Source organism: Alosa sapidissima, chromosome 20, assembly GCF_018492685.1.
Source record: "Alosa sapidissima isolate fAloSap1 chromosome 20, fAloSap1.pri, whole genome shotgun sequence".
Lineage (NCBI taxonomy): Eukaryota > Metazoa > Chordata > Actinopteri > Clupeiformes > Clupeidae > Alosa > Alosa sapidissima.
This window is the reverse complement of record NC_055976.1, coordinates 2,950,318-2,975,970: the sequence shown is the minus strand read 5'-3', so window position 1 is coordinate 2,975,970 and position 25,653 is coordinate 2,950,318. Positions and strand designations below refer to the sequence as shown.

At 40.4% G+C, this 25,653-nt stretch overlaps 1 protein-coding gene across 1 annotated transcript in view; it reads right to left on the bottom strand.

Moving 5' to 3' along the window:
* Window positions 1-892: 892 nt before the first annotated feature.
* The window catches only part of LOC121694351 (putative monooxygenase p33MONOX), a 37,587-nt gene continuing 12,826 nt past the window's right edge, over window positions 893-25,653 (bottom strand). The window contains exons 5-8 of the mRNA XM_042074490.1: window positions 22,465-22,589; window positions 5,037-5,188; window positions 3,628-3,818; window positions 893-2,168 (exon numbers count right to left, since the gene is read on the bottom strand). Coding sequence (XP_041930424.1) covers window positions 1,960-2,168; window positions 3,628-3,818; window positions 5,037-5,188; window positions 22,465-22,589 — 677 coding nt within the window. The 3' untranslated portion in view covers window positions 893-1,959. The remainder of the gene's footprint in view (window positions 2,169-3,627; window positions 3,819-5,036; window positions 5,189-22,464; window positions 22,590-25,653) is intronic.

Here is a 25,653-nt window from a genome sequence, read left to right as displayed (position 1 = left end):
CTTTTTACTTATCTTTACCAGGGGTGCCAATAAATGTGGAGGGCGCTGCGCTGTATAAACCTCCAGGGGTTCTTAAGAAATGGCTTCATCTCATAAGGAAATGCAAACAAGGAAATTGCTTTGCCAGTGTAAGCATCATAGGTGCTCTTTGACCTTGCTTTAAAGCCCTGTTGTTTTACCATCTACAGTATATCCTGCTGAGGTGTGTTCATTGGAGACATTTTGTGGCACACACAAATCTATTCCGCTTTGTATGCAGAGTTTCCTTAAAAACACATCAGTTCAACACAATTTGGAGGCTATGGTTATTGATTTACTAAGGAGGCAAAGTGGAAAACATAGCCTACATTAGGCTCCCTTAAACTTAATTTTCAAAACCACGACTAAATAGTCAATTAAATTAATTTGCTTATAAATCCCATCAGAAATCCAGCATTGAGCTTGAAGCATAATCACATAATCTCACACTCATAATCACATACATGGACATATCTCTGTTCATCTTGGATTGCTAACTTTCCAAATGTAATGCTTAGGAAGTGGTTTTCTATGAATTAGTTAAAGAAATGAGTACTACAGACTAATGAGTGTTTAGATTTTCTGTCAAAAGGGTAGAGAAATGTGATTCACACATTGAGTAAGCCACTGTCGCCACCTATTGGCAGAAGTTGAAGCAAGTTACATGTCAATTTTGGTATGCATCATATCCTCATAGAAGCCATGTTGACATCATCTGTGTCTAACTGGTGTTAACAGTAAGTAGGGCTGGGCCATAAATTCAACTGAAATGTCTGAAATACAAGCTCAACTTGCCTCAATGAGTCATGTCTTCTGCTACCCTTTCAACTGTGACATCTGGTCCAGCAAGAAATACAAACAAAATGACATTCCACACAGGATATGGTTGTTTTATTTACACTGGAGTTGCCTTGGAAGCAACATGTTGCCCCCAGTACATTTCTGAAATCAAGGATGATAAAAAATATACACATTGCAAAAGACAAATGTATCATTCAAGAATAATGCTGTATAAAAAGAGGGAAACAAACCACTTCTTCTGCTGTGCTTCCAACCCTTACAATGGATTTTTTTCCACCTTGCATACTAATATTTGACAAAATCACCAGGTGAAGTCTTACAACTTTAATGCAGAAAAATATGACGTGTGCAAGATTAATATATTCTTTAATCCAGGTTAGCAAAGCCGCTGGAGCAATAATACTACTCCTGTCAAACAAATTATACTTCATATTTAAATAAAGCATTGCATCAGAAAAAGAAAAGTGTTTGCTTAGGCACCATGTTAAAGTTCAGCGCAACTTCAACACCATGGCAAAAGAGGAATTCACCAAACAACTCTGAGTGAAATCACTAGATAACTATCAAGAAAACAGAGTTCTGTAAAAAGAATTATGCGACTTGCTGTAAGTGTAAATTCACATATTGACTGGAACAATGCAAGGACTTGCTACTCTAGTGAAACAAGAGGGGTTATGTGGGAAGGACAATTCTCAAACCACCCAAAGACTCATGTCACCACTGCTGAAATGTTTGGCAAAAGGGGATAAACAAAAACACAAGAAAGATACCCTGTTAGACTCAGCCTTGGGAACTGGGATGGACCCCATTACCTTGCTTTAATCGGACCTGGAAATTATGGCCATATTCATTCAAGACATATTTGGCACTGATGTGTGAAATAGCCTGCACATACAAAAGAAGGGGAGAGAAGGGAGCGGAGAAGTTGGTGCAAGAGAGTGCATTTGTCTTTTCAGTCTTTTAATCAAGTGACACGTGGGAAAGGGAGGCTAACAAGGGTAGACCGGCTACCTACAACAGGCGGGGTTGTGAAAGATGGAGACCAGGGCTAAATGTTTAACATTGCAGGCCATTAAATTATTGAGTGTTACATAGTTTGGTTCGTTAGGACTGATTTTTTTGTGTGTATGTTTGCTAGTGTCAGAAGCCAGACGGCGTAAGGATGTTCATGTCCCGGGGTTTGAGTTTGTGTGGACGAGGCAGTGCCTTTTTGCCTTCAATATCTGTGATCTCTATCTTGGGGGGGTTGAAGCTGGTGGGGTCATCCACCCTCAGACTGACCTGGGTCTTCATCTCTTCCAGTGTGCTGGACTTCTGAACCCCAAAATAGGACTGGAGGGTGAAGCCACCTGTGAGCAGGAAGGCAGAAAGAGTCAGCCAGAGACATGGTTTTCTCCTGTGGAAAAACCCACTATGGGCAAAAGTGAGCACATGAGATAAAGCTATGCATTCATCTTTGATAGGCAAATATATACAAAAGGTCAAATCTCAACAAAAAAAAAGAAAAGAAAAAAAGCCAAACACAATACACAGGACCAATCACAAGTGAGTGAAAAAACAGACACACAACCTTGAGCCCTATCTTATGCAGAGCGCCAGGCGCAACACAAATGTCTTTGCTAGTACGAGACAGACCTTGAAATGCAGAACACGTGCACTCTGCTTGTTACACATAGACAAGTTCCAGTAAAGCAGCAGATTCAGCAGATCGTTGCATACACTCGGCAAAGCTGTCATTATAACAGCACGTCAGTGTAATATAACGCGCAATGGTGCAAATACTCCTGGCTTTTAAAGGTGCCATGTGTAAGAATTGAGGTAAAAATATCCAAAAAATTAGCTACACGCATCAAAAGAATGAGAAGAAATAAGGGCGATGATGTCATTAAAAAAATGACAAGGTATAGTGCTGCAGAGATATCAACCTGAATTAGCATGCTAAATTACTAGCCACAGCCCGACAGGCATCATAATACCAGTTTCGGCCATGGGAGGCGGTATGCGGGCAACATAACCGCCAGCCAAACTGCAATACATGTTTGTCGGTTGTTACTCTAGGGTAGACCATTTCACTTTCTGGAGGTATACTGCCCCCATCTTTTATGGAATGAATTGATTTTTTGGCGGACATTACACATGGCACCTTTAAAGGGAATAGGAGATGGCACATTCATTGGTTTACTGTATTTTGCACCCAATACAAACACAAGTACAACCCTTCTGAGCTGTCAAAATATGGTTATAAACATGCTTTGCCACAAAAACAGACAAAAACATGAGATAAGTCGAGCTATATGAAGTCATTATTTTGCTGTCACTTTTTTGCTGTCTGTTTTCATAAGCCAGAAAGATTGACATACTTGGTACCAATGGTACCTGTGTCTCCTCTTTCATCTGATATGCTTGCCATATCTATGCGTTCACGGGTTCGCGAGTAATTCAAACGAGAGTAATGGGTGCGCAGGTTTTAATTTCATGATTTTTTATTTTCATACTTTAACATACAGACAAGTGTGTGGTCTCGTTGGAAAGCCCCACTTCTGCTCTGTCACACAATAACGGTTTCATCTCGCTGCGATGAACAGTTGCGGAGCAATGTATGTAACAGAGAAGAAAGGGTGTGTTTTTTGACGCACTTTGCGTCAATCGGGTTCTAAGGGTTAAAATCTCACGTACCCCCTGGAGTGCCTTCACGTACCCCCATTTGAGAACCACTGGCTTAGAGCACCTTTAACCTACCATGCATTAATAGATTAAATACATGTACACACAAACAATTTGTGCTCAATGAAACAATCTCTGAGCTACCAGATGAGGTGGAGTCTGATCCTGGGTCAGTAGAGGACTTCTGCACAACAGGGCGCGAGGAGCCAAAAAAGCTCCATCTTTCTCCGCCGCCTGAGCCCTCGTTCCCGCCCATATCACTGCTGCTGGTGCTGATGCTGCTGCTAGCTTCTGCTGAGGGTGTAGACAATGCAGGACTCAGGCCAAACCAGCTCCTGTGAGGCAGACAGAAATAACACGCAGGTATTAGTGAGCATCACACTGATATCCAGGTGACATGCTAAATTCATACCCAATACAGATATCAGAGCTTGGGTATCCTGAAACTAAAAGAGTCCCATTTTGAGCTGCGAGGGCAGAGTATACCACCATGTGCTGCTAATCACCATTGCTGCTTGAACCAACTCCGCTGGTATCAGGTGATACAGTTGAGATACTGATAAGGCACAGAACAAGTTTGATATGGCAGCCTAATAAATCTACATAGTATGTTGATGGTGCATTTCCAACTGCGGTGAAACCCCAGTGTCTGGTGAAAAAGCCTTAGTTCAGTCCTGTATTATGGCTTTAAATTAGCAGTAGTTATTCGCCTTATTCACCCGGCGGCCAGAACGTAGCCAGCGAACCCTTCTTCTTTTTCTATTTTTTTTTTGGCACTTTGCAAACAGAGTGCATTACCACCATCTGCTGGACTGAAGTATGATGGCAAGTGTACCCTGTAGCCTCTTAGTCTGATTTGGTCGCCAGCCTTTTCATTTATCTTCGTTCACTATCTCGCTGGCCGCACACACTCACTCACTGACTGACGTCACGCTCAACTTTTAAAGGAGCCGCACATACTGCTATTTTGATGAGCTTTGACATGTTGGTTTTGCTGCTGTACCATTGAGGACAGTAGGCAGCTGTCTTCCGTTTCAAACAGACCCACTGTCTGCCCTAGAGTTCGATAAGATGATATGTGACCTGATCTGACGAAATGAGTCACAAGTCCCACATTCTAATTTTGAGATACATAAACCATTGAAAATGTTGAATTTTGGGGAAAAAAATAGTCTGATTTTGCAGTTGAAATTGTATTTTGTAAATCTGAGCCAACATCTTTAGGCATCTTCCAGCTATATTGCTAGATTGCTAACAGGGGAGGGAGCATAATAAATGAGACGTAGAAACAGAGCACAGACAAATTAGAAACACCTACGACCATTTTCCCTTTCTATTGCCATTACAGACAGAAAAGGGAGCAGTCAAATTTCAAGAGCCCAGTGCGTCCATTTAGTCAACATATCATCAAAGTGATTTCCTGCAGCATGGCCCCTTTAAATAAGTGATACGCTTTTATTGTGATAAGCTTTTAAAAGACAACACACACAAGCTGTTCATATGAATTTGGGCCCATGACCTAATATTCATGTAGGTGTTCATCTCCCACTTACCTGCGATTGACTTTTGGGGAGGAGTAAGGGCTGACACTAGGTGTGACTGAGGGGGTAACAGAAGGGGTACAGGATGGGGTGCCACAAGGGGTGGATTGTGCTGATGTTGTAAGCCTGTCCTCCTTGAAGTCCCCAGCAGGCATCTTCAACTTCTACAAAGCAGAGGGTAAACATATAACATTACCAAAGATTTATCTTTCTCTTTTGGCAAACACTTCCTTGTTATTGATGCACCAATGATATTCTTCTAAATGTGTCAAGGCTAAACGCAGGGGGTGGGGTGGACTGGGGCAAGAGTCGCTAATGAAAACCACGGGAACAGAGTTTGGCAGGAGGAGTATGGCAGGTGGTGCTCTGAGCTAGCAGAATGAACTGGGCAGGCCACTAGATAAAGATACTGCTGAACCTTATACCCAAGTCCTTAAATAACCTTAGTTGGGAAATCAATCAAACGCCACTGTGATGCCTGTTCATCAATCTGATATCATCTGCTCACAGTTACAAACTATTTAACAAACAGCATTATAAAATAAGCAGAACAAACGGCATTGTCCGTATTTTACGACAATGACCTGCATTTTCGCTCCTGACAAACGGCATTGACCTGCATTTTCGCTCCACCCTATTGGTACCCCACCATGGGCTACTTGGTACCCCATCATCATCACAGATGGCAGGTTGGCAGTAGAAAAAAGACAAGGGTGAGCATGATCAAGCATCCGTACCAGTGCAAATGGAGCTTTTGACGTGATAAAATATTATTTTCTGTCCAGTCCTATTGCCCTGTCCGAGGACTAGTTCTGTGTTTTGCTAACTGCCAATAAAGACATCCCAGTGTCCATTCTTGAAAGAACACCAGAATATCAACATTGTACCAGAATATCAACATTGTTGAATATCAATATCACCATACAATGATTTTTACAGGTTCTACTAAATTGTTTTTAAATCTGGTTAGCATTATAACCACGCTGCGCTAATGTGTTAAAAACTGTTGCATTCAAGTAAATTCTGCAAACCTACCACCACAAATAGAATTCAATTCTGTGGGAAACACTGAAATCAGCATAATGAAAACATGTTTTGTAGGGTGACATAGGCCTAATAGATAATTTAGGTAGTATTCTTTTTTTTCAAGGCAAGTATTGCAATTTTTCAACTTCTTGTTAATACAATGGCATCAAGCATAAAAATATTCAATAAAATTGAAAAATGTGTAGGCCTAAGTCCACAACATAGCATGGGTCATTCCACGTCAATTCAACCAGGGCCCACGCACTTGGGTCTCAAAAAATTCTGAAAAAATGACCAGGTGTACCTATGTTACCCAGGAGAAAATACTTTTATGTAAGGTCAATACTTTCCAAGTTACATCCAGTTTTACAGGGGGAGGGGGGTGTCGATTTTGTTCAGCCTTTTTTTTTTGTGTCAAAGTTCACAAGCCCATAGCACAAGAACTAAACCATGTAGGAGGCTCCAATTTTACATGCTGGTACATAATAGGAATAGTATGTAAAATCGTCATGTTTGGTCTGGATGACCCTGCATGGTCATAGCTGTCCCTCAAAGTTGAGTCCAAATTTTATTGGAGATTTTGGCTGGGCTCTGTTTACGTTACGCTAAAAGTAGCTCCTAACTGGCGAATTTAGGAGCAACTCCTAAAAACAATGGGCGTGTCACTCCTAACTTTAGGACTCCTAATTTTTTTCATTAAAAGTAATTCACGAAGCATTTTAGACCTAAAAGTAGCACCTAAGTCTGGGACAGCTTAAAAGAAGTCGAGAGGACTCCTAACTCACTAAGACCTATTCACAAACCGTTTTTGTGGCATTTCACGTTGCGATGTTTTGAAATGCGTATGCGGCTACAGGAGCTTCCAATCGCGAGGGAACAATTTTGCATTGTAGGCATAAAAGGGATGCAATAACGCCACCAACAACAACCAAAACTACTCATTGTCAACATGTAAATTAAATGTAATGTTTCATTGTGAATCAAATTAAAATGTTCTCCTCTTTGCAAACGTAGGCATAGGCTATGGTGACAGGTTAATTTAATAATGTTGCAAAGATACTGGATCAATCCGCATGTTTCATTAGGCTACTAGGCTATTTGTTTTGCCTTACTCTTGATTCATTTAGGCTAGGCCTTTTTATTCAGTTATTCATCATCTTCCATCCTTGTGTAGCGCATGCATTCTCAGACCTGTCACCTGTCACTCATCATCGTATGGGAGGTGTTTGGAATCATTTCCGCGTTACAATCATCAGCCAATCAAGGTTGTCACTTCAGTCAAGCTTGTGCATGAGTAATCAGGGTTTCCCGCGGGAAATGTGTTAGTCAAGGTGGTAGGTCGTCCGACCGAGGTGGGGGGGGGGGGGGGGGGGGGGGGTTATGGTGTCGGTCATTTGACTGCAAATTGGTGCGGGAAACCCTGGTAATGACGTCATCCATAGCAACTAAGACTCACTCTTAGTTTAGGAGTTGTCATTTTTCCTTACTAAGAGTAGGTCTGAAAGGCTTTGTGAATAACTTTGTGGCAATCAAACCTGACCCCCTATAATAAAATAATATAATAAAAACATGGCGGCTACATACGGGAGATGGTCAGTGTCTATAAATAACAGCCCAGGTAGCGCTGTCTCCGCCTCTCTCGTTTCTCTCTACTAGGGATGGGCAGAACGAGGCTTTGTGAAACAACGAAACGTTCGAAGCAATTGCGCCGGAATGTGTCGAGGTTTCGAAACAATCCGACACACGTAACTCCATGGTGACAGCTAGTGGCCAGTTTTGCTAACATCACATTTTGACCGTGAAGCACAACTGCTTCAGACGAAGAATATAAATAGCCAACATGGAACGCAAGATTTCGTCCACAGCCACGTGGTTCAGTGGTTAACACACTTGCATTCGGCCGGAGCCGCCGGTGTTCGACTCCCTGCTGGTGCTTAGAAATTTCAGACTAGTATATGCGTTCAGTAACTAGAACATTTTTATATCTGCCAGTTAGATGTTTTGTTATTTCAGTTTCATAGTACATTATCCTTTGGAATATGCTGGAGAGGAAAATGCTACAATGGTTTTAAAATGTAGGCTATGCTTATGGCCCAGGGTTTTTTTTGGGAACATGTTGTAGGGAAATAAAGGATACATGTGAAGCAGGTTAGACTAATCAGGTACAACATGGGAAAAATAAACAACACATTTTTTGTATGTCAACATACATTTTTATTTAGGAATAACAGTTGTTCTGCCGTCTTGGCATTTAATCTGTTTCTTGTTTTTGAATAAACCTCCCCAGCCTTGGAAAAAATTCTTTCACAAGGCACACTTGTTGCTGGCATGCACAAATATTTTTTTGCCATCACAGTTAGGTTTGGATAAACCACTCTCCTCTCCTGCCAGTATTTCAAAGGGTCAGCTGTTCTTGAAATAAAGGCATCAGTCATATATTTTTTTTACTTCTGCTACTATCTAAATATTAACGTCACTAGACTATATCTATCTAAACTATCGCTTACTGTCTGTCTCTAGCCTGTCAATTAATCTATATCACTAACCTATCAATCACAAGAATGCACTATAAATCGCTATATCTCTATATGTCTCTATGTCGCTATATCTCTTAAAATCTCTCTCCTCACAAAAAAACCACAAAGATAGGATGTGTTTGAATGACTTTTAAGCATTCTGGGACTTTGTAATTTAGATCAAACAGGTGTTTACTCGGGTAATTGGCTCGCGCGGCAAGTGTGCCAGCTGTCCAAACCAAATTGAAACACCACGAAGCCTCACTAAGCCATGGTCACGTGACATGGGCGTTTTGAACCACACTTCGAAACACTGTTCGAAACACTTGCGTTTCGGAAGCTCGACACTGTTTCGAAACGTCAGCTTCGAGCGTCACATCCCTACTCTCTACCGGTGTTTCGTCTGCTGTGTGTTTGGTTCACTGGTGTTTCCCCGCATAGTCTGAACGTGACGACAGGTAGAGTGTTTTGCCTTGTGAGAGCGGCCTGGTTTGGTCCGACAGGTAGAGTGTTTTGCCTTGTGAGAGCGGCCTGGTTTGGTCCTTGTCTCGGACGCTCCGTGAGTATTGCCTAGCCTCAAAGAACTGTCTTTCCATTGTTCGGCAGGTTGATAACTCCACCGAGTTGTTCAGAGTTTTGTGCGTGTTTGGTCTAGTCCAAACCGAGCTCCGTGATCGCTTTGCAATAACGAATTGTTTTATCATTGTTCAGCAAGCGATCACGGCAGCAAAGTTGTTGTTCCTGGCCTGTCGGGTCTTTTGTCTTGCCCCATTCGTTCCGTGATCTCCTTGCGCTGTAACTGTCTTATCATTGTTTGCAGAAGTCACGCAACGTGGGTAAGCTAGTAGTTTTGTGCGAGTTTGGTCCTTTGGTGTGCACTCCATTCGCTCCGTGATCTCCTTGCATTAGAACTGTTTTACCATTGTTCGCAGGAGACACGCGACAGTGCGAGGTTGTAGCAGCTAGACCACTTCTCTGTGTTCTCCCGTGCTCTTTAAAAGCGCTCTTGTTGTTTAGTCGTGAGCGCCGCGACTTTAAGTTGAATATAGATTACATAGGCTACTGGGGAGGGTTTCCTTAGGGGTTTTCCTGGGGATTATTGTTTTGTCTTTTGGGGATATTTTTATTTCTACATTTTCCTTTCCTCCGGCGCCAGCCTGCCTTTATTGTAATCTAATCTAAACTGTAAACTGAAAGCAATCACGTTTGTGCTCTAGTTTTGGAGAGCTTTTCTTTTTGTTACTGTGATTTTGCTATTTATTGTTATTTTGTATTAATTGGTTTATCCACACTGGGAGCTTTGAAGCAGTCGGCTACGCTGTAGTAAGCCAATTAATTATAGCCTAAATAAAAGGTCTTGTTTGTGCTGCACTTGAGTAGCAGCATAATTTGTTTAACCTGCTACTGTATACTGTTTTGGGTTTATTGTGGCCTTAGGCTGAAGAGGTCTTTTTTGACTGAAGATACTTTTTCCCCTCGTTTTTGCATCTTGCCTTTTTGCGTTTTTTGCCGAGGCTACGGCCTACCACCTCCTAGTGGCCTGATCTAAAAATAGGCTGAATGGACTGCTACTGCTGTTGTGGTTGTTTGTTTGCTTGTGTGGTGTTCAGGTGTGTTCAAAAAGGAATATATTGTTCAGGACACACATGTTTGCATTTCTTGAAGTCTTTTTAGTTAAAGAGTTAAAACCATTTAATGTTTTGTGGTGCTTTATAAAGCCATTTAGTTATTATTTCTTAACTTTAGTTTATCTTCACTCTGTCTGAGTGGTGGTGGATAAATCCACCTGGCGCCCAACCGTTACGCTACCCCACTACCGCCACAACTTTTAAGAGAAAACTCCTAGCTAAAATCTTTTAGTGCGATTTAGGAGTACTCCTAGTGGTAAGATAAAAGGCTTTGTGAAAACGGCCCCAGAAGACATATTTGTACTAAACATAGACTCTTAAATTATTTTCCTTATTGAGATAAGTAGAAACACTCTCACAAAACCAATGAACAGAAAAAAAATCCTTCAGGGTCTAAACAGCAGACCTCACAAGTCTGAAAAATAATTGTGGATCTCATTTTCAGAGCACCCTAACACCTTGTGGGAATATACAAAGACTTTTTAAAATATTTTTTTCTTTATTCTCCATGATCCCTTCTTTTTTAAAAACACCAATTTGACCGGTCTTATGCAAATCTTTCTTTTTTATTTTCCACCCTGAACATGGGCAAAATGCCCCATTGAGATTAATAGGTTTTGTATAGAGTAACCACAGGAATCCTATATAGTAGTATAAAGCTACTGTTTTAATTGGAGAGGAAATGTGCACCTGCATAAACAGAGCATAGGGGATTTGACCAAAACAGTAAAACTGGTTGAGTGGTCCTTATCAAGTCAAACTTTTAGAAATATGCAAACATTTTGACAAAATGTAGGCCCCGTCCACACGGAGACGCTTTTTGGGTTAAACGCACCGGTTTTGCTTCGTCTTGGCCGATCGCCCAAACGAATCCTGTAATCCTGTAAATCCTGTGAATCCTGTTCCCGTTTGGACGGCGAAACCGCATACCTGCGTATTGATGTCATCGCCACACCTCAGCTGCCCTGGACTTGACACTTATAGTATTGCCTAACAATACTAGTTTTCATACATGACTACCTACGATTACACTCAGTAGGCTAAATATCACAACTGGTGCTGCGCAGCGCCAATAGCTTATCATGACTTGGTGGACTGAACAGTGTTTTCCCTGTGTTTTCTTGATGCATTTCTAGCTATCGTCGGTGACGCGAGAGAACTAGTCAGAAGTTATTAGGGAAGTGCGGTGTAAGTTTAAATTAATTTGTGCGTAGTGCCAGTGTCATTCATTTATTTGACATGTCTTACAACATAAATAAATTCATTCATAGTCTAGTGAAGTCAGATATGAGCATACAGACTCATGTTAAGCCTATGGTAGATGCGCACTAAATGTGAATGTGCGATTTGATGCAGGCAAAAGTATCGACTGTTACTAACGAAGGTATTATAGCAATATTATAAATGTGGCGACAGCATAGCCTAACTTGGGTAGACCTAGCGTTTAGTAGCCTATGCATTTGCGGTGATAGCCAAAACTAATGTGAATCGCAGACTATCCTACAACCAAAGAAAGTAAAGGAGATTATTTGTACCTGCGTTAGCCAAATAAAGGACGGGACTGCACCCTTCACAAACCGTAAAAATGAAGTTTATTAGTTTTACAGTTGACTACAGTTGGCAGTTCACTATCAGTCCACACTTAATTCTGGTTTCCTTGCACTAGCCATTTTCGTCCTAGCCTATTCTGTCTGTTTGTATAGCCTACAGAGTGCAAGCTTTGGTCAATTTCTGTAAGAGAAACGGTGCCACCTATAGGCCTATGGTATGAAGTAACGTGTTGAGTCTTGTTGAGATGGATCCGTTTGGACGCAAATATTCTTGATATGGTTCCAGGGAAGACGGAGGGGGAAAAAAATCGGTTTTGGTACGTGTGGACTAGCCCTTAGAGGTAGCTCAATCATGTGGAAGATTGCCTATGTTAAGCTGTGCGACGTTATTGTGATATGCAAGTAATATTAAAAAGTTGTTGCAAATGAACTACATTTGATTGAAATCAGAGCAACACTGACAGGACAACAATGACAACAATCTCAAAAAAGCACAACGTTTTCAACAATCCCTCATGTCTGATGCTCAGCAGCTTTTTGCAGTCTGGATAGATCCGTCAGTGATCTTCCATTCTAATAGATGGCAGTTTTGATCCAACTAATTTTGGTATGGTGGAACCAATCAAATAAACTTCAATTCTTGTTTTTTTGCCATGATTTTGCTCTTGGTACACAACTGCAAGCAAGGCTGAGCAAGGAATGGTGAAGGTGTCTTTTTTTCCCCCTCATGCAGTTTTCTGGCACATATTTGGGGTTCCGTGAATACAATTGTTTGAATGTTTTAATGGAGAACAAAAAATGTGCTCTAAACCCAAACAGTAACCAAGGTGATAATCAATATAAATATGTAATGATTCCACCAGGAAAGGTAAATCTGCTAAACCGGGTCATGGATGGATTCATTTGGATTTAGTTTCTACAATGAGTAACCTGAGATGTAAAATATGTAAGCTTATCTAAAATACATATTTAGGAATATATGGTGCATTAGATGCTTTTATGGAGATTGCTTTGGAATTTTACTAGCCAGTTACAATACCAATTCAAATGATCTGTTTTTATGAAAATCATCAAAATCTCGAAGTTTAAAGCTATTGAGCTACCAGTATGTTACTGCCATAAAAATTGGCATGCTGTATTATCTTATATAAGCTTAAAGGAACAATTTGAAGGGTTAAGAGCATGACAATGGTGAAATATAAGGACCACCCTATTCTACAAACTATGCATTCCACTCTTGCAGACATAGCAGCCTGCTTCTGTCTGCAGACTAGCCTTGTACTCAGTTGGATCACCACAACTCCCTCACTGCTGATGACAAGGTGTTTTGCTCTACTGCAGTGTCAATTGTTACTCTTAAGATTAACAAATACATTTTCACGTGTAACCAGAGACTTGGGTGTAATATGCTGGGTAGGTGTGCACTGAAAGTACCAATTTTGCTTGTCTTGCAATCTTGTTATTTAAGAATATTGCATTCTTAACTGGTAAGCGTTCCCATTGAAATTTCCGATTTAGACATTGGTAATGTCGACCTCAGAGACATTACAAATGGAACGCACCATCGGGCTGGTAATGTTACACATTGGGGACAGTGTCTTCTGCTTTATTGTCAACCTGGTAATGGTAACTTTGTGTAGGCGGAATAACATGAGGCCCACTGCCTGCACCGCCTATGGCACCAGCTGGCTAACAGTAAATTATACAACTCCCCCTATTACCGTCGGTCCCGTATTTCCACCGTCTTGCGTGTATGTGTCACTTAATATCCATTTCTATACAAACCAAGACAGCGGACTCAACCGCTGAAGAAACGCAACCACCCACACCATAGGTGTATCTAAATTAGCTATGTACCAAAAATGACATTTTACCGTAACTCGAAGAGCTGTAAACAGTGTTGTAAGGCTGCGTATACACAACCGCTTAGAGCTCCAGTGGAATTTCATGACGAGAATTATCGGTCAAATCGTTCATGTGCCGTTGAAACGGTGTAAATAGGCGACCCATCAGATCAGCACTATAACTCCGAGCGTGGTAAACAAAATCGGATATTTCAGGCAGTAAATGCTCCCGTTAAGAACCAAACCAGATGTTGTTCAAATCTACACATTTATGGCTACTAAAAAATGTAAGGTTCATTTAGTAAATGTTTGAAGGATTAAAAAACATCGTTGTTTTAGAATTTCTGAACAAAAGTGGTGATAATTGGGGGTGTTACGAGTAGCTAACATAAACCAACCTTGGTTTTATAGGTCATACTGTAGAACGATATTTGAATAACGTTAAATCAACGTTATCCTTCACCCAATAAACATCAACAAAATCTGTCATATTTCCCGACATACCAGTATTCAATGGGATAGCTGGTCAGCTCTCCGGCATTTTCTACTCCAGGATCAGAAATGTCAGCTAGATGCTAGGCCTCCAGTATTGTTGTATTGTAGCAGCTAACATTATCTGGCTAGCCAACTTTCCCCTAACGTTAACAAGCCATAATAGGCTAGCAAGCTATTGCTAGCTAACGCTACCTATGCTACGGAACGGGTCACACTCCGTTAAATCCAAGTAGAATTAACCAACAAACACACATTCATAAACAGATGTAGATGTTTAATACGAATCTTACGTTATGATTCATCATACTGAAGATAAAGCAAATCACAAACTGTGTAACGTTAAACTATGGCTAGCTATGAATACAGCTAAAGCTAATTTGACTTAGCTTCCGTCGCTCAACGTTACGTTGAAGTTGTATCACCACAGAAATAACAACGTAATGAAAAATACCTTTTGAAATGTAGATTTGTTTGACTTTCCAGTCCAATTGATATTATATTTGTGTCCATGTTTCGACTCGTTTTCAGGTTAAGCAAATAATTATCCAAAAAGACGTGGCCTAGGATTATGTTGAAAACAAGCTACGCAAAATGTCCTCTCCTCATGTAAAACAGAATGTGATTGGTTCTACGTTCTACACAGGGAGGCTCGTCTCATTTGAACGCGTTGCTTGGTAACCCATCAGAGGAAACCATAGGAGGAAACACGTGAAACACCCATATATAGAAGACATTGCGTAATCTGTTTACTTTAGTTTACAGGAACAGAACAGACGCAACAGGACAAGTCGTTCGGCCTGGTGAAAAAAGGCTTAGATTTTTTATTTGATTCAAGACTTGACTTGACAATGAGTCATTCTCAGACCCTGTAGGCTACATAATTGATCTACGTCAACAATACAGGTCATACAACAAAACCAATATTGTTCGGGCTAATGATACGCTATTAGGGTTGTGCAATTAAATCAATCGCTAATTTAGGGGGGAAAAAGAAAGACGGAAAAAATAACTGTTTTATGCCTGTTTGGCAACATTGCTATGATTTTGTGTGTGTGTGTGTGTGTGTGTGTGTGTGTGTGTGTGTGTGTGTGTGTGTGTGTGTGTGTAAGCTACTTATTTATATTTGTTGTTCACATTGATTTTTTTCTAGGAGAATCAGTCAAGTTCAAGGAAACCCATAGCCTGGTGTAGCCAACTCAATTCTATTCAGAATAGGCTGAATGAGTTTGGACGTGATTATGGGGCGTGTTTCAACAGATAGGCCTACAGGGGGAAAATGCAACTGCGCACAATTCGATAGACCTGACCAACAGTGTTGGGCAAGTTACTTCAAAAGCGTAATGCATTATTTATTACTTGTTACTGTCATCTCAAAGTAATTTGTTACATTACAATATTACTGTCTTTGAATTGTAAGGCATTACATACGTTTACATTACTTTCACCAAAATAACAGGAAATATGGATTTGGTGTTCTCAATAGATTTTCATGTGTTCAATGCAGCTCATTACACGGCAGGAGGTGATGTGGTATGGCATAATGACTGAGCTAGGCTTAAAGGAGAATTCCGGTGTGATATTGACCTAAAGTGTGTTGAAACATGATACCGAGTGTGAACATATGTCTCATAGCCCATCTCAGCTTGTCCCCTGCACTCCAAAATCTGGCGCTAGTTAGCCGATGCTACCAACAGCTTTTTCAATGGTGGTGCTTCGGCATCGGGCTAGCCATGCAAATAAATCACTGTTTTACACCATTTACGAGGCTCAATGTATCTTCACACTTCATTGGTAGACTTCCGAGGACCCTGACAGTGAAATTGTATGTTGACTTTAAATGGTTCTCATCATTGCTGGTTGCCTTTCCTTGCACTTACAGTGGTGTAGACTTAATGCACATAGTTTAAGAATGGCTACGATCTTTGTCTGTAAAAGCAGCATTTCTCAATTTTGGATTAAAAAGCAAAGTAACTTCAGTTGTTGAGAATTGTACCGAGTAAAATATTACTGAAATTGTATTGGTAATGCCTTACATTACTACATTACAGCAAAAAGCAATGCATTACTGAAATAACATTACTTTTTTAATGCATTACTCCCAACACTGCTGACCAATCAGTGGAAGGAAGAACGGTCAGGGTTCCCACTCTAAGTCAAATGTAGAATTCCATGACTTTTCACTGAATTTCCCTGACAAAAAACAAAAAATCCATGACTAACTATATAATGAATGGTACAATATAGGCCTACCAACCAATGATTTCAGAGCAGCCGCATAGCGTTCAAGAATATTTTACTTTTTTAGAGCGAGGATGAATAAATGGGCATTGAATAAACAAAATTAGAATACTCAAGGAAGCAGTAAAGCTAATAACCAGTACACCAGTTATGAGTGGAAATATTTATATTAGTGTATTTTTCCAAGTAAAACGGCCAAAAACATCCTTCTTCTCGACAAATGCCTTAATCGCAGCCTTTTTGTTGTAAACAATAGACTGTAATAGACTGTGCACCATTGCTCATCTGTCCATCAACGTATAAAGCCGCCCTGATTATTTGATTGGTACGGTTCTCTACCGGGCACACAATGGAGCAAAGCCAGACTGAATTTCCCGGACTCAAATTTTGTCGACAGGATTCAATTCGGGCTGGTTTCCAGGATAGGAAACCCACTGTTCAAGGAAATGGTTTCTTTTTCATTTTCTTTATTATTAAGTTCAATAATGATAATTACAATGCAGGCACAATTCTCAAAAAAATGAAATGAAAACCTAATCCTAAAGCCCAATTCACATCAAAGATTTGCGACGATAGAGATGCAATGTTCTTTAAACTGGTGTTTCTCAACTACTGGACTATGGAGCGCCATCTATAGTGGGCCGGGAAATGTTTTAAAGTTGAAGCTAGTTTTTCAATAAAATATACGAGAACTGTCTTTATTTAGTGTAGTACAATATCGATGTAATTTAAAAAGGAAAGTATGTTTTATAGTAACCCCATTACATGTCTCAGTCACATCTATTAAATTAGTAGGTTATTTATTTTTTCGTTAACTCAAATTGAAAATCTGCTCCAACTCAAATTTATAACTCTCATTTTGACAAGCTAACATTCTATGGGTGTGGGATAGATAGATGGAGAAATGGAAAAGTTCCTGAAGTGAAAAAATGACAATGCTCGGTCTATGTTTTACCTAAAACTAATAAGGTTGTGAATACAATCCAAATTACATTTAGTTTGAGCCCAAAGCTCAAGCGCCCAAGTGTTGAGTGCAGCTTAATTCTGTCAAATGAGGCCCTGAAGCCTTCGAAAACTGAAGAGGCATCGATACAAGACACCCAACTCTGGCTGATAACCTGGTTGACTTTTAAGAGAAAAGCAAACTGAGCTCAGCTACAGAGAAAATCTATTACATCTTTGGCTACACAATCTAAAGTGCCTTGTAGCAAGACGTGTGGCACAGACCAAGAAAGCCTTCATGGTAGAGGAGGAACTTGTGCTGCCAGTTGCCATAAATATGTGCTCTGAGATGATTGGGGAGGTTGCATTACTCTGAATTTCGGAGATAGCCGCAGACATACAGACCCAAGTCCTGGAAGGAATAAAACGTAGTCCATTTTTTTCCATAAAATTAGATGAATCAATGGACATCAGCAATGCTGCATTACTGCTGGTTTTTGTTCACTATCGTTGTGGCAGTAGTCTGCATGAAGACATGCTTTTTTCTGTGCAGAGCTACCAACACAAACCATGGCCCAGGAATGGCCTGGAGTAGAAGAACTGCGTTGGTGTCTGCAGTGATGGTGCAGGATCGGTGACCGGGAGACATAGCGGTGTCATCAGGCAGATTCTCAATCGGGCACCTGAGGCTGTGTGGACACATTGTTTTCCTCCACCGTGAAAGCCACGCAACAAAATGTCACCTGAGTTAAATAAAGTGATGGATGTGGCTGTGAAAACTTTAAACTTCATGAAAAAGAATGCTGTCAATTCCCATTTTCCTCACACTCCAAGGAAAGAACGGTAGCATTTTTTTGGTTGCTGCCAAGGTTGAGGCTTTCAAATGCAAGCTGGCACTGTGGAACAAGAGGGTGCAGGAGGAAAGGATGGAAATGTTTCCATTTTGAGTGAAATACTGGAGAACATGCATTACACTGGAGAGAGCATCACTCGTGTCGTGTCACGGTACCTCATACAGCTGGCATAGACATTTGCTGAATATTCCCTGAGGATCCCAGGGAGGGAAATCTGAGAAAAGTGGATTTTGGATCCATTTTCTGTGGATCAATCTGATACTGCCCTGCCCACAGATTTGGAACCACAAGTCCTGGATGTTTCAGCCTACAGCATCTTCAAATTACAGTGGGCCAACGTAGACATGAGCTCTTTCTGGATAGTTGTTTCAAATGAATACCCTGGCCTTGCACTGAGAGCTCTCAAATTCCTTCTCCCATTCACAGCTACATATTTGTGTGAATCAGGATTCTCAATTATGGCCACAACTAAGGCCACGTCCACACGAAACCAACAGGTATATTTTGTCGTACCGCTTTCACATCTTTAACGACACCGGTAAAAAAAAACTTGCGTCCACATGAAGAGGTGAAACCGACATAAAGCACTGTAGTGCATATGCCAGACCAGTTGATGGTGCCGTGACGGCGCAGAGGCTTCATATTAATTCCTGATGAAGAAACAAAAACATTCCAAAAGCAGTCGCGTGAGATAAGTAGACTATGGAAAATTCAGTTTTCAATTCAACTGTAAAACTAATAAAGTTCATTTTCAGGGTATGTGACTGCTATACATGGAATGTTTTTACGTTTTGCATTAGGTCTGATATAGAGCAAGTTAACGGTGTGCTTCTAACTTAGCTACAAAAGGCTGATATCGCGTGCACAGAAATCATGACGGGGAAAAGTAAAACATTTTAATATGGGGCAATTCCACGCAAAAGTGTCACGTCCATAACGGCAACTAAATACCATGGCATTGTGTTGCCGTTACGGATGTGACAGTGTTGCGTGGAATTGCCCTATGTCAAACAAATAGTTTGGTATGTTCTGACAAGCAGAGTTCCAGGTCAAGTGCGGTAGCTGGATTCAGGGGTGGGGATATGTTGTCATCAAAATGCCAGCTTTGCTGTCTACACAGCAAAAGTTAACCGGCAGTTTTTAAAAAACCCACTCTGGAACCAGGTTTCAAAAAGATCGGTTACGACCTCCTAAAATGCCGGGGTCATCGTTGTGTGGACGGGCCCTCAAGGTTAGGGTTAAAGGAGAAATCCGGCGAGTTTTCACATAGATCTCCGTTTCCGTTTCTCGAGGTCACCGAGTACTATCGGTACGAAAACAAACAAAAACAATCAGTTTGTTGGGAGCATGGGAGCTCACGGACATGCCCCCAGAGTGTAGCGTTGTAGCTTCCTGTGTTAGCTGCTAGCTGTAGCAACTCAATCTAGGTAAAACCGATTGTTTTCATTTTTTTCAAAATGAAATGGAGCTCTATGTGAAAACTTGCCGGATTTCTTGTTTCAGACCAAGGCCAGGAACAGACTTACAACAACACTGGAGGCCACCCTAAGGGTAGGCCTCTCCCCCACCCCACCCCGAGTGGATCTTTTGATGTCTAAGAGAGGCAAGCTCAAGTATTCTACTGACTGCTATCAATATGAAAATAAGTCTAACAAAAAAACAGGGCTTCTTTTTCTTGCCTTCTCGTCGAAGATAAAAATGTATTTACAATAATAAATATTATGAATTAAATGTTATGTGAAAAGCTTTATATGGGATATTAAATTATTGTTTCGCTGTTTATGTTGATCACAGATTTGGATTTAATTATTTTTCATTTGTTCCTTTGTTCATTTTATATAACAAGTAAAGTTAACCAACTAGCTGAAAAGCCAAGCATCAGTAAAATTATCTATTAGCATACCTGTTTTGAACCGTTATGCAGACACTGGTCTCCTTCAAAACCGAGTTAATAAGTATTTATCTGCCTCTCCCTTTACTTGGCCCAAACTCTGACCTGGTGCCTCTGTTGGACTGAGTGAGTGACAACACAAACACAGTGTCACAAATGCTGTTAGTTAAACGTGTTCTAAAACCTTATAACTGTGATTGTTACGAAGCCTGCTTCACATCCCAGACAAAGTCCTAGGAGAAATAACTGGGCAAGTTTACTCTGACACTCTACCATTTGAAAAGACTGAAGGGGGAAGTCCCCCTCCCCTTTCTCAAAATGCTACTGGCATAGAGACATGTACAGTATTAGGTAAATTAACTTAAAGGTGTAGGTAGGCTATAGCATTCAGACGGGACACCTAAACACCAAATGCATGCTAAATAAATTATTTTAATGGTATTGATATTAATTCAATATAGCTAGTCTGTCTGTAAGATTTCATATTTCATACTCTTTATGGTGATTAGGCCATTCTTTACTGACTTAAACATTTTTGTTCTCTTTATTGTGATTTAATAAACTTTATAGACTTCAACCATATTTATTCCTTCTGGGGTCTTTTTAACAATGAACTGAGATTAAGTAGGAATTGAATAGTGATTTTGTGGCCTAGGAGGGAACACCCAGTGATACCCTTGGTATCGCACCATTACATTTTAGCATACAGCGATGTGGTCAGGATGTGGTCACTACAACATCGACAGCGCTACATACATAGAAATGATTAAGAATGCATAACCAATTTATAATCAATGGAAGAAATGTTTTCTGTCGTGTCCCAATATTTTCTTAATTTCAGCCTCTGCTCACACGCAGGCGTGAATGACTGGATGATGCGGATGCAGCTGTGTTTTAACACCAGTGTACCTCGGTCGTTCCACCCCTGCACTCAAAATGAATGAATGTAAACGTTATAATAAGTGAAATACTCAGTTGAAGAGTGTTCACCTATGAATATAGAGGGTCAAGGCAAACTAGTGCAATTAAAATGCTGACAACCGCAAAATATCCATGAACGATGCAACAACTACTAGGCCTACTCTCAACCTGTAGCTCCAACCACTAAACTTTCTACCCATATTTGCCATTTAGCGGTCAAGCTACCCTTTCTAGAATATGTTTTATGCATTAATTTACTCACTCATTATCTTGAATGTGAATTTTGTGTGGGGATTTTAGCCAAGTCAGAAATACCTCCTATGGCCGACATTATAGAAATGTCAAACTGCCGTAGTTTGGAGTAGCACTGGCAGCTTGGCTGTTACTGTAGGTGCAACTGCATGGCTAAAGAACATTAACCCGTTTTCTTGAATGACTTAACCTCTACAATTCAAGCTATTATGTAGGCAAAGTAGTGATTTCTTTACATGTTTTCCTCCATCATCAACGGCGTTTATGGTATACGTATGGTGATTCTATAGATGTCCCGTGTCACTTGGCTCAAGAACCAATTTATCCCATTGTAATGAAGTTGTTATATCCATGCATAGCTAACCTCTATGGTGGAAAACTACTTGCATTGCACCTTGTTGCAAGTTGTGTGGTTCAGATAATCTATTTTTTTCTAGTGATTTATTAGGCTACTTCACACGTCAATTGCATTTTGAATACTTGTTAATACTATATGAAATAAACAGTTAATATTGAATAATTTAGTAACAAATCCAGAGCTTTAATATTTATTATTGTTTTACTTTTTATATGTTAGGCTTATGTGCCCCAACCTGGCCATCCCATCAAAATTTCTTTAGAAACTGTGAGGGTTGGTAGTTCAGGACCCAAGCGCAAGACCCTTCCAGGCAGAATACTCTGACACGACAAGAGAGACGATCCAACAAGAGACAAAGGAACAGAGGGGTGTAAAAATACACAGACCAATTAACAGCAAGACAGAGGACTGGACGAGACCAACAAGACAATAACAGGGAACAGGTGAGAGCAGAAACGGAAGGAAACTAACAAGACAGGAAGCGCAGAGCAATTAAGGGGATGGGCGGAGACAAAGTCACATGACAACAGACAGGTAAACACAGAGCACATGGGGAACAGCAACAAACACATAAAAACAGAACAATAAAAAGGATCCTGACAGAATCACCACTGCAACAAACAAACACTGATGGACACTGAGCCTAATGTTGGTGTTTGTTGCAGCAGTGTGCAAGCACCTTTAGGCCAATTTGTTGTAAATTCAACAATCAGATCAGGATGAACTCGCACACCAAATACTGCAGATTTAATTGTTGAGTAGACTTATTTAATAATAAAAAAGTAGTGAAAAAGTGCTACGTCCAAACCGTTTTCGGTCTCAGACCATCATCAATTCTGTAAATTCAACAAGTCATCAGCACTAGCCATTAGTCAACTTTTGGTGTAGTCTATAATGGGATTTCCTCAAATTCATCTGTACTTACTGGTAAATGTTCTCCTTTGCGGCAAAAGTGGGTGTCTTCGGCAGAGAGCCCTTTGTGAGGCTTGTAGCCTGAATCAGTCAAACCTGCCTGTTGTTCAAATCTCTGGATGTTCTCCTGAGTGAGTTCTGAAATTGATACAAAAGTTAAAGGATCAGTATGTAGGAAATAATGGAAAATAAACTGTAACCATTCCAAAAATGATCACCATATGTTGTCAGAGAGTAAGGAAACACGATGAATTGAAGTAATGGCTTATTTGACAACATTACTAGCCGTAAAACCCATGAAAAAAAATGAGTTACGGGGCGGAATCTCTTGGAATTTTCGTTTATGTTTTGAACGATTAATTCTAGAATTAGGCATCAGATAATAACGTTCGCAGCGGCCATTTTGTTGATATAGAAAATGTATAGGTGGGTCTATTTAATGCAGCTGTCAATAGACCTCTCCAGAATAAGTCCCGCCACCGTAACTTCCGTATCCATCCAACTTCAGGGCGTCGATTGTCTATGGGAAATAACATGGCGTTTCGAAATATCATACCGGTAAAACAATCTGTAGGTAGCGAAGTAGAAAAAAATGGTGGGCGATTGGCCTACACACTTCTGCCATCTAGTTTCCACTGGGTTTTTTGATTGTCGGTGCCGTTAAAGTAGAAATATATCAGTAAGAAGCACTAAGCTAACGCACACTTCAGATGCCGCGACTCCCCCAGTCAAGGTTGCATAGCAACGGCAATGTTTCATAGTTTGTCTTCACCGAAATAGAAACAAAGTGGACATCGGAGGAGCTTCCTGAGATGGTGACGTCTTCATCAAACGAAGAATATCAAGTTTGACGTAGAGCTGCCCATATTTCTCCACAACAGGTAGCCTAGGCTAAACTTCATCTGCATCGCTAACTTCAGCTAAATATGTTACGTTGGTTAAAGAGGTATTTTTTATTTTCACTGTTTCCGTAATGTGTAGCTGGGTCATAGTTGGAGAAACGTTAAAGCAGCTGGTCAACTAACGTTAGCTAAGTCTTCATTACATCTGGCAACCCAGAAGAGGCTCGCGTCTGGTAGTCTTGAGAACGTTCACCAGTGTTTTGATTTTGGTCTACAGAACGTTTGGTAACAATCCTACAAATCGCACCTTTAAAGTGGCTGCGTCTCAACGTTGCTTGGCAACCATTCTGATAGATGGAATATTTCTTGGCAGAAGAATGATTGGTAACACTTTATTTTAATGTGTCGCTGTTACAGTGTACCTACCTAATTAGGTACAGTGGTACAACCTGTGTAACAACATATACTATCAGGTACTATCATTGTACTTGCATTATGTATTTGTAAGTACCTACATATAGTTGTTACATTGTAATACTGAGTGCTTTTACAAAACTTTGCCAATTTGCCTACATTTTCATCAGAGGCAAAGAGTTGACCTGAGACCTGCTGGATGGGGTAAATCTGGTCATGATTGATTGTGGTTGATTACCACGGTGTGGAAACCATGTGTTTAATCCCTCCAAGCTTCATCTGAGCCTGCTTTTGACATACAGTAGGCCTGGTACAATGAAACAAAACTGGTACCCTACTAATTCTAATTGATGGTTTTAATTGACCTGATTTTAAAAGGCGGAACATTTTCACCACAAAACGTGCACTGTATCATGTAGCCACTCTGCGTCTTTCTATGTTCGCGTCCACATTAAATCCATTCCTCTCATGTTATCAGGAGAATACAGTAGCCTAAAGTTTTATTTCGAACATTTACTTTGGTCTCACTCATTGGATCCAAATAACAAAAATAGCAAACTCCAAGTCATGGTAGGGTAAGTTAAGCTATAAGTATATAGCCAATTAAACATGACCAAGGAAAAAGTGAACGGGACACTTTTGAAACTATTTCAGCTTGTGTAGGCCTATCAGTGCTTTCTGAACATATTTTTAAAAATACCGAGATAATACCAAAAACCGTGATAATTTTGGTCACTATAACCGTGAGGTTAAATGTTCATACCGTTACATCCCTACTTTCGTGAAAGGGAGTCAGATTTAAAGCAGTATTAACTTTAGTTCCTCTGTTCTTGTTTGACATTGTGGTTAAATAGAACAGGGCCTAGTTTCCCGATAACGACGGAGACATGCTCTTAAGAGGGTTTTCTACGATTCATCTTACGATCGTTCGTTTGGTTTTTCCGACTGTTTCCCGAACATGCTCGTAGCGTGAACGCGCGTGCACTGCTCTTAAGATGCTCTTAAGGGGAGCTGTCCACGTTAATAGTTCTGAAATATCCTCTGATTTGATGGTGATGTCAGGTGACTGCACGTCACAGCTATAGGCCTACCGTTTAAACTTCGGATCTACACATTAATTCACATCAATACGAAAATAGAAACACTTTGACATCTGCATGTAAGCATCCTAAGTAGGTTATATACCACACACAGACATAAATAATTGTAATTATTTAAGATTAGATTGTTGCACCATGCAATACTTTTTCGCTGTGTCACTTAAGAACACGTTTGAAGATAAGAAAGAAGTCGAGTAAGAAAGTGAGGAAATGTGTAGGCTTAGATTTTGATGTAGTAGGCCTACAGACTAAACCACATGTTCCTTTCTCTGCTTGTACCCTTATAGGCCTAATAAAATATAGCCCTCACTTAGCAAAGATAATGGCAAACTATTCTGGCAACGTCTCGTTTCATAACTTGATTGCATTTTTGTCCGCTTTTCATCACATTATTATGACCATTAAATTTAGGCTATGCTATTTTGCACGCTAAAATCGAATTAATCACAGGTAAACCTAATAAAGAATGGGAACGTAAGTTGGATTATGTATTCTAAGTTGTAATTCCTCTGTATGTCCTGTTGGTGACCTCAGTGAGAAGTACTGTTAAGACGCTCTTAGCCGGTAACGAGAACTCTGGAGCACTAGTAGATCGAGTGACTAGTACGAGTGTTTTCACGACGCTCTTAAGCTACGATGGTTTCGGGAAACAGTCGGCAAATCTTAAGACGTTCGTAAGAGGGACTTTACGACGCTCTTAGGCTTAAGATGCTTTCGGGGAACTGGGCCCAGGGTTACTAATATAAAAAATGCTGTAAGAACCCATGCCAATAAATTAATTATTATTATATAATATATTATTATTATTCATAATTATGTCTTAATTATGTGGTAATAATGAGGAGA